Source organism: Phalacrocorax aristotelis, chromosome 4 (genome assembly GCF_949628215.1).
Source record: "Phalacrocorax aristotelis chromosome 4, bGulAri2.1, whole genome shotgun sequence".
NCBI lineage: Eukaryota > Metazoa > Chordata > Aves > Suliformes > Phalacrocoracidae > Phalacrocorax > Phalacrocorax aristotelis.
The window spans coordinates 79,777,313-79,789,555 of record NC_134279.1 but is presented as its reverse complement, the minus strand read 5'-3'; the positions used below and the strand labels follow the sequence as shown (position 1 = coordinate 79,789,555).

The 12,243-nt window shown below is 38.2% G+C and overlaps 1 protein-coding gene across 2 annotated transcripts in view; it reads left to right on the top strand.

Annotated features, from left to right (window-relative positions):
- The window catches only part of CTNNA2 (catenin alpha 2), a 530,531-nt gene extending 522,605 nt beyond the window's left edge, over positions 1 to 7,926 (top strand). For both annotated transcript variants that reach the window (XM_075092184.1, XM_075092185.1), the window contains one exon: positions 6,772 to 7,926. In XM_075092184.1, the coding sequence (XP_074948285.1) occupies positions 6,772 to 7,059 (288 nt within the window). In that variant the 3' untranslated portion in view covers positions 7,060 to 7,926. The remainder of the gene's footprint in view (positions 1 to 6,771) is intronic.
- Positions 7,927 to 12,243: the final 4,317 nt, after the last annotated feature.

Below are 12,243 nucleotides of genomic sequence, written 5' to 3'. Positions count from 1 at the left end.
TGGCACCCACTGTGAAATTTAAATGCAGTCTCTGCTAGCCAAGCATTCCTGAGTTGGAGCATGGCTTAACGTTTTGGATGCTGATTGAGAAACAAAAGATATGCAGGGCCCCTGGTGTTTCAGTGAAGTAGCCTTTATGTCTTGCTACAAAAAAAATATTAAAGTTATTTTTGTAGGACAATAGAGGGCTTTTGGGTGGTATTCCTTAACTTTACAGGGTTTATCATAAGAAGATTACTTCTTCAAACCTCTTCATTTAGTGAATGAAGTATACCCCACCCACAATTTTAGTGTTATCCAGTGCTGATTTTATTTATCTGTATTTCATGATTATATTTATATGTACATATTGGTTGTAGTTTCATAGTAAGTGTGCTACTCAAAGCAAATGAATTAGGAAATAATTTTGTCGTTTATCCTCTTTCTTTTAAAATATTCTGGGATAAGTAAATCAACTATATAAATGCATCTCTGCAAATTTTATGTATTATGTCTGTTACCTTTTACTAGAAATGCCAGTATTGGGGGTATTTTTATATGGTTATGCTTTTTAAAAGTACCATAAAGCAGTTGGTATCCTGTTGACCTTGTAAATTAAACGTGTTTTAAAATGGCAATGGACCACAGAAGACAGAAGATACCCATAGTTCCTGGTATACCTGTGTGCTTTCTGTTGTCCTAAGAGGTGGCAGCCTTTGTTAAATACAAGCAAATGGGCCTGGGAATCCCTATAGGTTTCTTACCTGTAATTGCAAGAATGCAGATGAGGACAGTCATTCACTGGATTGGCCACCGATAAAACACAACTACCCCCAGAAAGAATTAAATATTCAACACGTATAAAGGAGTAAATTAATTGCAATCAAGCGTGAAAATAAATGGCTAGGAAAAGAGGAGTATAATACTGTTTTCTCTACATAGCCACAGATGCCTTTTTAACACCATGGTGACCACGTTACATTCCAAATAATGACAATTTCAAATATATAGGATAGGTTTCTTGCAATGGACCCCTATCTAGCAAAAACGTTATACGTGTTTTCAAGTGAATGACTGAAATACGGCTTCAGCCATTGCATAGTACTGCTGATAAATAGCAGGTGTCTCCTACCATAGGGATGAGTGCATCTGAATAGCAGATAAGCCATTCTTATTCTTGCATTGGCTGTCACTAATAGTATCATATTTTATGCAAGAAATGTGCCACAGAAATGTAAGACATAAGTATTATGAATAAGATCTTTTTCTTACATATATCTTACTTACATATTGAGGACTGGATTTACAATTAAGCATAGCTGAGAGGAAAACGTTCTGTTGCGTAAGAATGTAATCTTGGAAAATGCCATTCCTGATTCACCCTCCAGATTCATAATTGCTTCATGTGACTTCAGTGGCTCTAGAGGCTCTTAGTTGACTTTTGGTTTGTGGTAACAGCAACTGTATCTGTCCACAAAAGTATGAAATTGCTTTGAGAAGGAGGAGAAGCAGGGAATGCACCGGCACCCAGAATTCACAGGCAGCCTTAAGGGCCTGGCAATGCATAAATTATCGGCTAAAGGCATACAAATCAAGTCTTCGCCAAGAGTATTCAAAGGGTTACAGGGTCTTTTTCAATATGTTAAATAAATGGTGATTTCTTCTCGCAATCTGTACAAAGTAAACCAGACTAAACTCTACTTTCCAATAATTACTTATACTAATTTTTTGCATTCGTACCTTTCAAGGTTAATGTGGGCCATTGTTACCATCTAAGCTGTGCTCCCGCATAACTGGTGCATAGGCTCCCTGAATTAATGTGCATTAAAAATGTCCAATAGTTATGCTTAAACTAGAGTGTGCGTATTAAGCAAAAACATCCAATATTGATTTCACGATTTCTAGAAATAGAATCGCTATCTTTCATGAGTTCTTGTGATTAATTACTGTCACTGCTAAAAATTTTCAGCTAATTAATAACTCAAATGACCTCCTTCACCTTTCAGCCATTAAGTTCTGTGATATCTCTGTCTAATCTGTTGAGCTTGAAATATTATCAGCTTTCTGTTACTACGTACTTGCTGATTTCGATCGACTAATTTTTAATCGTTCACTTTATTAATGGAAAAAACAGAGCTGACTGAATCTTTCCCATAAAAATTTGTTTTTTTGTTCTTGAGGTACTTTAAATTATTTCCAGTTCCTCAGTATTGTTCTTGAGGAGTCAGAATTCTATAACTGTGGACACAAGATAAGCTGAATACGATAATTTACCCTATTTCACCAGTGTTCTCCTTTTTTGTATACTCAAGGAGTGACTGTGTAGGATCCTGCATGGGATACAGCTCCTTACTGTGTAAGTAGGTATCATCTACTACAAAGTTGTCCAAACTGAAATCTACATTTCTGACTTTACCAGCTTACAAGATATCAATCGCTTCCCCTCTGTATGACTTACCACTTTCCCAGTTGTTATATTATCTGCAAATTTCATCAGTTAATTGACTTTTTCCAAGTTTTTTACAGAAATATTAATATTGTAAAGCTGACGAATGGTTTCCCCAAGAGCACACTGCAAAAGTCACTGTTTAGCAATGATTTTTTTTCTGCATACATACTTCTGGAAGCTTAGGTATTAGAGAATTTGGAATCATTCTGTATGTGCCTTGTTAATTTTGTATCAGCTGAATTTTTAATCCAACTGTCATATAGTACCCAGCAAAACACCTTTCAAAGGTCCAATTAAATCAACAGCATTATTTTAAGCAATCTAAAGTTTAATCACGTCAAAATATGATGTAGGTTACTTTGAAAACATTTTTACCCACAAAACCATTTGGTTATCATTAACTGTATTTCTTTCCTCCCTTTATTTATGTACCCTGTTGTAGGTATTGCATTATTTCGGTTGGGAGTGCTGTCAGCTGAACTCGCCTATAATTTCACAGGTCATTCTATTTGTGCTGCTCAGATATTTCCAGGCTAGGAACTATCTACAATTCTTTTGATGTCTTCCCCCACTTTTCAAGGTTTATTAAACTCAAAAATTATGATATAGAACATTGTTAAAGAAACAGCTCTTTTAAAACTACCTATACTATATGCTTGCTCACTGGAAATACAGATCTTTTTCTCTATTATTTCCCTTAATTTTTGTAGTGTATTTGTGATTACAAATATAATCTGTGGAAATGAAATTTTCTTCTTTCTAAAAACTGTGGTATAATTCTTCCTTCTTACATCTCTCTTCATTTGCTTTACTGTTAAGGAGAAAAATTTCCAGCTTTATTCTGTCCTGCTTCTTCAGCTATTTTGGTATTGTAATTACTGGTTATTTTATTTAGAAGATGTGTATATGTAAAAGAAGGAAGAAATCTTGATTGTCACAAGATCCTGGAAAATTCTGCATATAATGTAGGAAAAATGCAGCACAGCTTATAAGCAGATCAAAAACTCCTCAAAGCCTTATGGATTTTTAGGGGAAAAGAAACCCTGAAATTATCTTCTTGGCAGATAATAGGCTCTGCTGCTCCAGCGTTCTACCCTTGCATTCACTAATTGCAAAGTTAGCTAGTAGCAAAATCTTTTGTTCATTTTTTTCAGAATGATTTATGCCTTCCCTGGGTGGATGGCAGTTTTAACCTGGATAAGTGACCGGCTCCAGTGCAATGATTCTTAGGTTCTTTATGGATTTTGAATTTTCTCCAGCATTCTCGGTTCCTGGAGTTTTATGGGCCAGTAGCCTAAATTTGTGTCTTATGTTTAAGAGGGCTTTTTTTTCCTAAATGAAGGCAAATGTATTTGTAAAGAAACCTAAGTAGCAGAACACTATTACTTTGTGTAGCACGTCAAAGGCTTTGTTAGCTCTTAGCATAAAAAGCTGTCGTTATATGCATAATTCCCTAACCAGTGCTAGGGAGTGAAGTTTGCCTCCTGTACCGTGCAATAATTTCCTAGTGGTACTTTTATTTGAAATGTTAATTTTCCTTCTTTTTTTTTATTATTAACATTATCTGTTTGGAAAAGTGCATATGTTTCTGTGCCCAGATTTTGTAAGGAATTAACGCACTAAGGGCTTGATTCACTGCGGCCTCGTTCCAGCTTTATGCCACTGTAGCTCCACTGATTACAAAGCACAGCTTAAAGCTGAAGTAACACAGTGGTGTAGTAAGATCTAAATGTTAATTTAAATGATGTTCATTCAGTTTAATTCTTCTTTACTGAGCCATAATACAAGCAAGGAGCTGGAGGCAATAAGAAAATCACTGGAAGTAGTTAGGTAGCCAAATTTGATACATAGGATGGCTACCAGCAGATTTTGGCGAACACTCATATCCTAATATTATTATGGGGTTTTGTGTCTCTTTTCTGATTCCAAGACTTGAAAGCATTTTGCAATATGAATGGATATCAAGGGCAAAGACTAAGTATCTGCATGTTAAAATGTGATTAATAATGGTGAAAATAGGGAGGTCTTATCTACTATGACAGCAGATTGAAAGTAGAGGTAATTAAAATGGCATCAAAAGATGTAACGTGTTTTTCTAAAAGACATTGTTGCAATCCGCATCCAGTCCTGCAGAAGTACACGCTTCTGCACACCTGTATCGATATTTTCCATAGAATTACTCATGTGTTTAAAGATGGAGTCTGCATCTTTTGTAGAGTTTTAAGCATCTAATTTAGGTTCCTCCTCATTTCAAAATGCTTCCTTTAATCATTCTGTTCCTTAATATAGGCCCCACGTAAAATAGATACCAGAATTCTTTTATAAAGAAGCGCTGGAAAATGTGAGGCTATTCGAAACCTTCAACAGACAGAATTCATTCAAGAATGTGCAATATAAGCTTGATCCAGAAGTTTATCCACATTGATTATGAAGTAAATACTATTTGATGCTATCGCTTTATATTTAAGATCAATCCACAAATGTTTCAATAAGAATCATTTAACAATGAATAATGCTTGACTGTAGATCTCTGCAGTAAATTAGAATATCCTAATTTAATAGGTTATGATCTGTTATTTGCCAACAAACATACAGATTGCCTTATAAATCATGCAGTAGTGTGGTTATAGAATAACACTATACTGAATTATATTTCATTACTCCCTATTGAACAGTCATGTTTCTGACATATAATGTAATTTTCCATCTTTTAATGTAGTTTCTTTTACTAACAGAAAATACAAATTAGTCCTGAGGAAAAATACTTACTGGGAGCAGGCAATTAACCATGCATTTCAGGGAATGGCACCAAGTACATGAAAATCATTAAAATGCTTTTTTGTTTTTCACCTCACTCTATGTCACTCTTTATGTATTTAATGAATCATAATGAGTATAAGGCCACAGCTGAAGAAATCAAAAATAATAGGTAAGTCTATAGATTAATGTGGTTCCAGACACAGGCTTTCTGTATCGTCTGTTCTTCTTCAACGTGTCACTGACACTTCAGAAGGAGGTTTCTCCTGAACTCTTCTGTTCATGATTCAAAATACTTGAGGTGAAGTATAATATGGCTTCTGTTATTTCCTTATGAGTATTTCTCCTGGTTATCTTGCTTAGAATTCATGTTAAGGAATCATATGCTCCCAAAATATGGAGCAAGAAAAGTTTAGAGGGAGACAGGCCTTTTATACTAATTGAAAATAGCTGAGAACTTACTGAGCAAGTGGGGTGGAATTAAAGGGTTAAGATAATATTACATCCAAAATCCTTCCTACACTCTGGCAAAGACTTGTAAAAAAATGAGGCAGCTTCTGTGGTAGAACTGAAAGGCTTTATCACAAAAAGTGTATCCCATTTTTTCAGCCTTTTGGGAAAAGGATAACTGAACATCCTAAATAGTAACCTGGGTTGCTACGGTACTTAAAGGCCTACTTTTAGCACCTACTAATTTGAGGATGTCCAGCTGGATTTGGCAAGTGCCTAATTTGTGTTTTGGTACATTGAGGCATTGGTTTGGGAGTCCCATTATATGCTTAAATCCTTTTGAAAAATTTGGCTAGGGATATGTACTTGATTATGGTGTGTGATGTAAGCTTATTGACTGGAAGTCACAATGGTTTGAAGTTCAACAAGTTCTTAAGGCCTCTTATATCCAGAGGAATCAGGAACCTCAGGCAGGCTCGTGCACGGCAGAAACACAATGGTATATGTATGAAAAGCTGGCTAATCGTAAGAGTCCTTGTGAAAACAAGTAACTCAAATATTACACTAGATACAAAAACCTGCACTTAACTGTTTCATCTTTTTATTTCTTTAAAGGTTTCAAAAATCTCCTTTCATCTTTTCAGATGGGATTCTCTAACAAGCTCAGCACTGGCCTCACACTGTTCCTGTAGACATCATTGGGGGTGTTATCCAGGGCTCAATAGGAATAATTAGAACAAACCCAAACACTTGGAAAAATGTTTGTTGACTTGTTTTGCGGTTTCTGATATGTAAAAGTAAATTTTTAAAGATTTAAGTAAGAAGTCATGGGTTTTTGTGGAAAAAGAAGCAACTTCTTCACCCATAGAAAAAGAATCAACAAGAAACCAGCCAACACAAGCTTTTCCTTTGAATTATTAAAAGATGTAACGTGAGGTGCTATAGTCTTTACCTTTACAGTTCAGTGCATGTTGTTGCTGATGCTTGTTACTACAAGCTACTTGATTAATCCTGAGGGAGAGGATTAATTTCATCTTTAATGAGATCTGAGAGTAGCCAGACCTCAGTCAAGAAATGGTCTGGTGATCCAGTCATGGACTAACCTTGCTATATTTAATTTTCTTTTCTGTTTGTAGCTGGACAGTGCCACTTCTCTCATCCAGGCAGCTAAAAATCTGATGAACGCTGTGGTCCTTACAGTGAAAGCATCGTATGTGGCTTCTACTAAGTATCAGAAGGTCTATGGTACTGCCGCAGTGAACTCACCAGTTGTATCTTGGAAGATGAAGGCCCCTGAGAAGAAACCTCTAGTAAAGAGAGAAAAACCAGAAGAATATCAGACAAGAGTGAGAAGAGGGTCCCAGAAGAAACATATTTCCCCTGTACAGGCCTTAAGTGAATTTAAAGCTATGGATTCATTCTAAAACACTAAGCTTTACCAGGAGGGTTTTATATTCTTTTTGTATGCATACCTGCCAACTTGTATGCGTCTGGCATGGGGTGGGGGAAGCAGTGTCAATTTGCATGCAACCTGAGACTCTATTGAAGTAACTAACTTTCTGCCATGCCAAAATTTAGGGCATTCTCTTCTGATGTTAAATGGACTTATTCCAAGCTTACTTTTTAAACTAAACTATAGCATTAAATTGGCTAAAGAATTTGCATCACAGGGGTACGTGTGGGTTAAATAATAAATTCAAGTCTAAACCCAGAAATTTTTATGCATGCAAGAAACATTAGGTTGGCAGGTATATTAAGTGAAAAAAAAACATGGAATTGTAATGGTAGACCATAAAGCTTGTATTGCTTCTGTTCCAGTGCAAAAATGTACTAGCCAATATGCTTAAATGTGTGGCCCAATAATTAAATGATATAACTTTTAAGTCATCTTCATTATAGTATGTGAATTTTTAAAACAGATACAAACTAATTCATCTTAAAAATGCTTCTTTTAAACCATATTTTTTTCTTTATATTCTAGTAGTGTTATGATTGCTCACATTTCAGTTAATCCCATTAATATGACCAGAGGTTTACTTTTGCCAGTTGAATTCCTTATGGTGGAGTATGAAGCACAATATGGTGATCGACATTGCCTTTTATATTATGATTATTATTATGATTATTATTATATTAGTAATAGAAGACCTGGTGGTGGAATGTTTAGAGACACGGAAACTGACAGTGTGAGAAATTAGAGGCAAATATGTAGGTGTAGCTTGGATTACAGGTATCTGACATACCATTGTAACCACTAACTCAATAAACTCATTTAACCTTGGAATCCTCAATATGGCTCATCTCTTTGAATGCACAGATATGCGTCATAATTGATGTAGACAGTGATTAATTTTGCCTTGTGATGCCTTTTTTTTTTTTTTTTGGTAAAGGAAAGACAACATTACATTCATTTTCTCCTTTTTTATAACCAGAATAGCCAAAATTGGTCAGTGGGTCAAAACCAGAATTTAAATCTGAGACAGTTTTAAACCTCAATACATATGAGACATACATGTGAAGTGTGGGATGAAATTACTTGTTTAAATACAACACCTCAGAAACAGCATAAAGATAGTTCAATCTGTTAGGTTATACGGTTGACATCTCAGAACCTTGGAAATCATCTATTGGGCCACACTGTATAGACCTGTATAAAGACCATGGTGCAAAGAAATGCAGTATCTACTTTTATTCCCTTTTAGCCCCAACAGTTGGATCAACTGCAGAGATTGTATTAGTGTTACGAAAAAGTCTTGGTATGTATGAAAACAAAACAATAAGCGTGTGTTTATTTTTCATATAATTAAATAGTAATAACTTAAGAGAACATTCATGACCTCATAAGGGGTTTGAAACACTGTGGCAAGCAGTGAGGTATACCATAAGTGACATGTATAGCCCTTACAGTGTTTTTGAGAAACATTTGGATGTTTGTCTCAGATATGCTGATTATCCCTCAGAAATAGCAATGCACCAAATTTTCTTCTATTACCCTCCTACACAATCTTTATAAAGAAATGTACTCTCAGCGGCCTTTTAGGAAATTACTATTTTTGCTTTGTTTAGTTGTACTGTATAATAAAAAGGTTCTCCAATCAGAACTGGAGACTGTACACATGATCAAAACATATTACAAGACGTGGGGAAGTCCTTAATGAGCTTTCCCTATAATGCCCTATAGACTGTCTTTAATTGTGGTACTGATAAGCTGTTTAAAAGTAATTGGGACCTATACAAAAAAATTACGGAGACAAAAGATTGATACTGAGTTTAAAGAAAAAACAGCAAATAACTGACAAATAAAAATGTGCCAGTATGGTGCATGAAAAAAGAAAAAGGCAACTGGCCACAAATAAGTCATAGCACTTTGTCAGAAGTGTTTTGGTCTAAAACTGTGATGGATTTACTGAATGCTTGCTTTAAAATTATATTGTTGCTATAAGAGGCATCTCCACCTTAGAGTTTAGAACAAAGCATAGAGACAATGAGATCTATGAACATGTCTTGCAGAGTCTCCCCTGATTAAGGCTCCATGGCTAAAGAGGAATACTGTAATACAAGGAATCCATTACCAGTCACTCAGTCAAAATAGTGACAGTGTCTGTTAGCAAAATGCTAAGGCAAATGACTGTGTGAAGGTAAAACCCAGAATGTCATTGGACAACTTAGTTGCCTTGAATTAGAGTCCTACTTTAGGATGGGTTATTTGCCTTTTGAAGGGGTTTATCTATGCTCTGAATATCTTTATGGTATCATGATAAAATTTAATGTTGGTAAACGAAAAGTAGCGCACATGAAAACAAGAACCAAAAACCAAGCAGAACGTACCAGTTCAGTGCTCAGCTCGTGCCGATAGACTATTAAGATTGATGAGAAGAGGTTTAACAGAGAAAGAGGAAAATATTGAATGATACTATATATCAGGGATGTGCCTATGTTTGACTACTTCATGCAGTTTTTATCAACTCATCTGAAAGAAGAACCGCTGTAGGATGGAAATGTACATGGAAACATGAGAAAGAATTCTAAGTCTGGAACTGCTCTCTTATAAGGAAAGACTAAATAATGTAAGAGTCTCCATTTTCTTCAGGGTCATAAATAGTGAGGCTATGAGATGAATAAATAAAGAACAAGTAATCACCGGTCCTTATAACTCAAAAATTAGGGTGACAATGACTTATCAAACAGCAAGTTCAATATTTTAAAAATGCTTTTTTTTTTTTTTAAATAAATGAAGCATGGAATTCATTTTCACAATGTCACAGTTGCCACAATGATAACATTTCCATTGACTACGCCACCCAAGAATTCTTCCCACAGACTCCATCTTGAAATCTTGCAGATCTTAAAGGTCTAGGTTTAAGTCTAACATAAAGTACAGGCATAAAATAATCTGTGTGGATTTTGGAAAAGTTCACTACAGCCAGTCCTCCACTAGCAGAAGGGAACACATGTCACCAGCATAGTGGAATGAAGAACTGCTGGACCTCCACAACCTTCAGTCAGAAACCTGTGTCTGTTTCTCATGACTGTCACCTTGGTTCGCAAGCCGAATATATGGCTACCATCCCTATTCCTGTACGTGTACAGCCCTGAACATTTTCTCTTCAAATTGTACCTACAATGCAAGAGAATCAATTACATTGCTGTTTCTAGAAATTATAATTATATGTTTCTTGATGCCAGACTTCAGTTGAATGTACAGCAAATGACTGGTTTGAACATCAGCATGCAGGTCAGGCAGGTATCCCTGAGATAGGGGCAGTTTCTATCCTAGTGTGGTCTTCCATGCTGTAGTCTCTCTTCTTGCTATTCACATGCCAGGAATAGTTTCTTCTCTACAAGAAACTAGAAGCCCAAGATACAAGACTGAGTTATATGCTTCTTCCACAAATGGCTGTATCTTTTGACCTGTGGCCATAAAGGGAAGGCTAGAATCACAGTATCATAGAATCATTATGGTTGGAAAAGACCTCTAGGATCATCAAGTCCAACCACTAACACAGCAGTGCCGAGTCCACCAATAAACAATGCCCCGTAAGTGCCATATCTACGCATCTTTTAAAGACCTCCAGGGACGGTGACTAAACCACTTCCCTGGGTAGCCTAATCCAATGCTTGACAACCCTTTCCATGAAAAGATCTCCCTGGCATGACTTGAAATTCTAAACTTCCCATGGCACAATTTGAGGCCATTTCTTCTTCTCCTATCACTGGTGACTTGGGAGCAGAGACCAACCCCCCCCTCACTCCAGCCCCTCTCAGGCAGCTGCAGAGAGCGAGAAGGGCTCCCCTCAGCCCCCTCTTCTCCAGGCTAAACCCCCCCAGCTCCCTCAGCCGCCCCCCAGCACACTTGTGCTCCAGACCCTGCCCCAGCCCCGCTGCCCTTCTCTGGACACGCTCCAGCCCCTCAAGGCCCTTCTTGTCTCGAGGGACCCAAACCTGAGCCCAGCATTCGAGGTGGGGCCTCCCCAGGGCCGAGCACAGGGGCCCCATCCCTGCCCGGCTCCTGCTGGCCACACCAGTGCTGACACAAGCCCGGGGGCTGGTGGCCTCCTTGGCCACCTGGGCACTGCTGGCTCATGCCCAGCCGGCTGTCAGCCGGCACCCCCAGGGCCTTCTCCGCCGGGCACTTTCCAGCCACTCCAGCAACCCCAAGCCTGTAGCATTGCCTGGGGTTGTTGTGACCCAAGGGCAGGACCTGGCACTGAGCTTTCTTGAACCTTCTACAATTGGCCTCAGCACACTGATCCAGCCTGTCCAGATCCCTCTGTAGAACCTTCCTACCCCCGAGCACATTTTCGCTGAGTAAAAAACTGGATGAGCCCAGACAGTTTTGGTGAATGGAGCTAAATTCAGTTGGCGACCAGTCACAAGCATGTTCCCCAGGGCTCAGTTTTTGGGCCAGTCTTGTTTAATGACTTCATCAGTGATCTGGATGAGGGGTTTGACTGCACCCTCGGTAAATTTGCAGATTACACCAAATTTGGGCAGGAGGGTGCTCGAGGGTAGGAAGGCTCTGGTGAGGCCCTCACTACAAGGAGGACACTGAGGTGCAGGAGCGTGTCCAGAGAAGGGCAATGGATATGGGGAAGGGTCTGGAGAACAAGTCTTATGAAGAGCAGCTGAGGGAACTGAGGTTGTTTAGCCTAGAGAAGAGGAGGCTGAGGAGAGACCTTCACAATCTCTGTAACTACCTGAAAGGAGGTTGTAGTGAGGCGGGGGTTGGTCTCTTCTCCCAAGTAACAAGTGATAGGAGAAGAAATGGCCGCAAGCTGTATCAGGGGAGGTTTAGGTTGTATATTGGGGAAAATTTCTTCACTGCAAGAGTGGTCAGGCCCTGGCACAGGCTGCCCAGAGAGGCGGGGGAGTCACCATCCCTGGGGGGTGTTCAAAAATTGTGTAGACATGGCATTTCAAGGCATGGTTTAGGAAGCCTGGTAGTGTTGGGTTGACAGTTTGACTTGATGATCCTAGAGGTCTTTTCCAGCCTTAATCACTCTGTGATTCTATTATTCTTTGATCAACACTCCCACCCATCTTAGTATTGTCTCCAGACTTACTGAAGGTGCACTCAAGCCCCCTGGACAGATCATTGATAAAGATAT